The sequence below is a fragment of the Sinocyclocheilus anshuiensis genome, unplaced genomic scaffold (assembly GCF_001515605.1).
Source record: "Sinocyclocheilus anshuiensis isolate Anshui unplaced genomic scaffold, SAMN03320099.WGS_v1.1 scaffold426, whole genome shotgun sequence".
NCBI classification, from domain to species: Eukaryota; Metazoa; Chordata; class Actinopteri; order Cypriniformes; family Cyprinidae; genus Sinocyclocheilus; species Sinocyclocheilus anshuiensis.
Window position 1 is genome coordinate 1677475 of NW_015542362.1, and position 4525 is coordinate 1681999.

Sequence of the window (4525 nt, forward strand, 5' to 3'; positions counted from 1 at the left end):
CGAGATAATGACTAAGTCATTGAGTAATTACGACTAAGCCCAGAAAAGTGTGAGTCTAAAGGAATGGCTTTCAGCTATCATGAGAAAGCATATGTCTTACCTCAAACTTAGAAGCAATGAGCATGGTAGTGGAACCAATGAGCTGTAAAGACTCCCGCTTGGCCTGGCTCACAGCCAGATAATGATCCGTCATTTTCACAGCAAGGTACAGAGTCTCATGATTCAGCTCGAAATTCTCCTGCAGAATAAAGCCACATCAGTGCTTAAGCCACCAAAAGCCAACAACGTTTTACAAGACTTATCAAAACAGCACATTTGAAACAAGGCCAAACACTGACACTTACCTGGACCTCAACCAGCCAGTCCACCAGAATCGCTCTCATATTGCTGTTTAGATTTGGCTGATCAGCCATGTAGTCTTGCAAGACAAACGTTTCCTGCAAATAAAATAAATACAACACTTCAGCTTGATGTCTGTTCCTCAATTTGCAAGATCATTAATGAACTCACTACTAAACCAACCTCTCTGCTCTTGAGGTAGTCAAAAATATCTTTAGCGTACTCCACTGTATGTGTAGAGTCACTGAGGTGCTCTGAATCAATGTCAAACTCAGGAGGAATCTGAAAGACAGAAGATAAAGGTTTTTTATGTTTATAAATCTGTAAACAAGAAAAAAAAAATCCAAACTCCCAATAACCCCCAAAATATTAAAGAATATGCCCAGCGAGAAGAATTTAATGAGTGATCTTTAATTACATTAGCATTAATTTGAATTTACTTTTTCACTTCTGCTTCTACATTTAATGCAATATGTCTGTGGGGTTTCTTTTTGGCAGTAACCAGCTCCAAACTTTTAAACACCTTGGAACAACTGGGTATTTACATTCTCATAAATATTCACATTCATGCCAATTCTGTCATGGTAGAATAATATCCTGATCTTAATAATCATGGCACCAGTGCAGCAGACTTAGGTCTTACCTTTGGAGGCAGTAGGTGTTGAGGAATTGGAGCTTTGGAAGAAGGTTCTTCCAGTTTCTCAATATTGCATTCCACATTCTTCAATTCCTCTAACTTTTCCTCTGAATTGATCACAGATCTGAGAGAAGAAAAGATAAGCAATCTGCATATTCTGGGCCAATCATCTCAAAGAACTTGCAAAACACCTCAATGTAAGGTAGGGTAACGATAAAGAGGCAATAAAATATGGCTTACTTTAAGTTGACATTCTTAGAAAGTACTGAGACCTTCTTCTGCAGTTTTTTGACAGGATCTTTCTTCTTGATGGGGTTGCTTAGCTCAATCTTGTGCGCCTTTTAACAAAAGTGCATTTTAAGAGTTTTAAAGAGTGGATTTTCACTAAAGAACAATCTGCTGAGATTTTGTTAAGACGAGCATGAGTCACACCAAATCAATCAAATTGGTTTGATCTGAGATTCAGAGAGAATGAATAGAAGGTGTTAGACAACGGCGAATAGAGCCATCATAATTTGCATATGGGAGCACCTCACCTGGAAACCAGACACACCAAATAAGTGCCCATCTGAGTTAATAAAAGGTGAGATCTCCTGCTTTTGTGTACAGTCTGTAATTTACTGCTTGAGCATGAATGGGATTTTTTATGAGCTCATGCCGATTTGCATCATTCAAGCAAACTCCTGGTGTTAGTGGGGTTACAAGATAGACGCTTAACACTTACTGGTTTGACATCATCAGAATCAAACCGAGGGGCCAAAAAACACCAAGAGACAGCCTAGTCAGCCAACACGAAAGCAATAAAACTGTGGTGCATGTACACAAAAGCATGTATGAACTAAAATTTAAATAGCACCCGTACATTGGTGATGTCCACAAAAGCAGTTCTTTTCTTAGGGGCTCCTTGGGGAGAAGAAGATGAGCGCTTGGTCTGAGGGCCATCCTGCTTAAACACATCAATACAATATTGATCAGATCAACATCAATCAAATCAACAAAGCTCTAATTCGTTTTCATATCTGGTCTAATATCATTGTATAACCTGGTTCTCCAGTCCTTTGGGGTTAAGTTTGGGGATTTTACTGGTGGTTCGCTTCTTTCCTCTTGAAAAAGGCATCTTGTAGTTGTTCTGATCCTTCACAGTTATATCCTCTTTCAAATGTGAAGTATACAAAGAATGAATGAAAAACTAAAGATCACTATGCACCAGTGCACACTTCGATCAAACACACACACACTCATTGTGCTCCTCAAGGTTACTAAACTTTCAAACAAAGCTTGGTATAGAAATTGTTTTGACCGCAGGAAGCATCAAGTCCGTCGTTAAACAACAACATGCCCGCGACTGTTTCGTTTTTAATTTTGCGACAAATTTCATAACTGCACAAAAACGATCTTACCTTTTCACCATACGCTGAACAACCTCAATTAAAGCAGGAAAATATTTTGAAAAAGAATATGTGCAAACATCCACGAAAAGTACACTGAAAACCTATCCAGACTGAAACAGACACACCGCTCTACAGTCTGCGTGCGTCCAAAACTAAACGCAGCGATTTGATTGGCCGACTGTACTTCGCTGTAGGCCAATGAGCGTCGAGCTAGGATGCCGTTGTTAAGGGGCGGGACAATAGAATTTTCAAAAACACCCTAGCAACCAATAGGAATAGAGCTCGCCTTCCTTTGACTTTTGAGTAAGCGGACGTTGAGAGAAATGTGCTTAATGACACCAGCTGAGGTTCTGTTTATTAGATAACATAATTGTAATAATATTACGTAATTGCTTCTCTTATTGTGAACATTATTTATATTATTGTCTTCACAATGAAGCCACACCTCCCAGCCACCCACACGCACACTCACGCAGTGCATGTCTTTCACACAGGAAATCAGCATTGTCTGCAAACTGCCTGTGGCCCATCATTCACATACTCAGGTCTATCAAGACGAACTTGTTTGACTGATATCCCTCAACAAGGTATGGAGAAAAAAATATATTTTTACAAGTGTATGAAGACGTGAATTTATTTAGTTAATTATCATCAATAGAAAGTTATTTATTATGTGCAAGATGGATTCAGTTGTATCTCAGTGCTATAAAATATGGGGATGAAAATCATATTTTCAGGCATTTTAAATCCATGTTATGTAACATTTGATATTAGGTTCCATCTATTACTTGTAAGATGTCTTTCATACTCTTAGCAGCAATTCTTTCTACAACCAAAAAGTGCTCTTAAAGTATTTCGTACATGCTTTTACTTCTCAATATCTTTTAGCAATACCAGGAAATACGATGAATCCCACCTTCTACCGCTTTTATTTAATGGGGCATTTGACGTCAAAGAGCATTGCATTTCCTTGAACCAGTTCGATCACACATTTTATTAATGCCTAGAAAATGTCTCCTTTGAGTGTTTCATGTTTCCTTTGAACATGTCAAAGTATTATAACACATAAACAATAGATTAGAAAACCAAAGACTTTTCAAGGTGATGTCCTCCGCAACACCGCCCAGGAGACCTTTTATTTCCAATTCTCTTTAAATGTACTCAAAATCTAACTTGAACCGACGGCAGCTAACAGGTTATGCATGTGTTGTAGCGTTCATTGCCAAATTAAATAAATATGTGGGTGCTGCCGCTGACTCAAAGTGCTTTACAAGTGTTAGTGTGAGGTGATGTTTATCAGAGCTTAAACAGACATCCTCTCACAAGCCTCTTTTCTGTTTCTCTTCACACTCATATGGCAACCTTTGTTTCGTTGGGTAAAGGTTGCCTTATGAACTAGAACAATGATCTTTCATATCAGTCTTAATTATTAAGAGAAAGTCTGCAGAAAATATGTAAACTGAAACATCTACCCTCATACGTTCATACTTTCCTGTCAGTCACATGACCTAGTTCCTGTAAGAGCAATTCTTTGATCACTTGCGGTTTTCAGTTCTTTTTCTACTTATTTAAGACTCGCTTTTCTTTCGTTGTTCTTGGATTAATTTAGTCGGTCACATATCAGTGTTTTGATTTTACATGTACTTTACTTTGCTCCATTCCTGAACTCTAATATCACCATTATCAAATTTTCAGCTCTCAGGATGTACTAGTCAAACACTTTACAAGTTAATGTTATCTATGGATAAAATAAGGTGTTTATGGGGTGCGACCATACACACCATCACAGATTGTTTTTCAAAAAACAGGGCTTCTTTTGTCCTCAGTGATAACTGAATAATATCATGTACCTCAAGAGGATTGCTCAATCATGCCCTTGAAGATCTACCTCCAAAGAATCACAGCCTTTAGTTGGAGAGAGAGTTGGAACAAAATTATGCAGGTTATGTCTCCAGGAGCATTATTAGGCAACCCTACACTTGAATATCAATGAACTCCTGTTAGTCTGTTGTATAAAATAAACTTTATCATGGCTCAGAAAAACTAAATTATATATATATATATAGATATATATATAGAATATTGTAAAAACAGAACACACACAAACATATATGCAGGTATATATATATATATATACACACACACACACACACACACA

The 4525-nt window shown here is 37.6% G+C and overlaps 2 protein-coding genes across 3 annotated transcripts in view; one reads left to right on the plus strand and one right to left on the minus strand.

Moving 5' to 3' along the window:
- The window catches only part of LOC107692003 (G2/mitotic-specific cyclin-B3-like), a 10592-nt gene extending 8078 nt beyond the window's left edge, over positions 1 to 2514 (minus strand). The window contains exons 1-8 of the mRNA XM_016490875.1: positions 2377 to 2514; positions 2019 to 2128; positions 1839 to 1919; positions 1217 to 1314; positions 983 to 1100; positions 523 to 621; positions 345 to 437; positions 101 to 238 (exon numbers count right to left, since the gene is read on the minus strand). Coding sequence (XP_016346361.1) covers positions 101 to 238; positions 345 to 437; positions 523 to 621; positions 983 to 1100; positions 1217 to 1314; positions 1839 to 1919; positions 2019 to 2093 — 702 coding nt within the window. The 5' untranslated portion in view covers positions 2094 to 2128; positions 2377 to 2514. The remainder of the gene's footprint in view (positions 1 to 100; positions 239 to 344; positions 438 to 522; positions 622 to 982; positions 1101 to 1216; positions 1315 to 1838; positions 1920 to 2018; positions 2129 to 2376) is intronic.
- A 139-nt stretch (positions 2515 to 2653) lies between these two features.
- Positions 2654 to 4525, plus strand: part of LOC107692004 (uncharacterized) — a 7434-nt gene continuing 5562 nt past the window's right edge. Inside the window, exons 1-2 of one of the 2 annotated variants that reach the window (XM_016490876.1) lie at positions 2654 to 2670; positions 2862 to 2954. The gene's annotated coding sequence lies outside the window, so the exon portion shown is untranslated. Of the gene's footprint in view, positions 2671 to 2695; positions 2715 to 2861; positions 2955 to 4525 lie in introns of those variants that run through there. The other variant, XM_016490877.1, reaches the window with a different exon arrangement.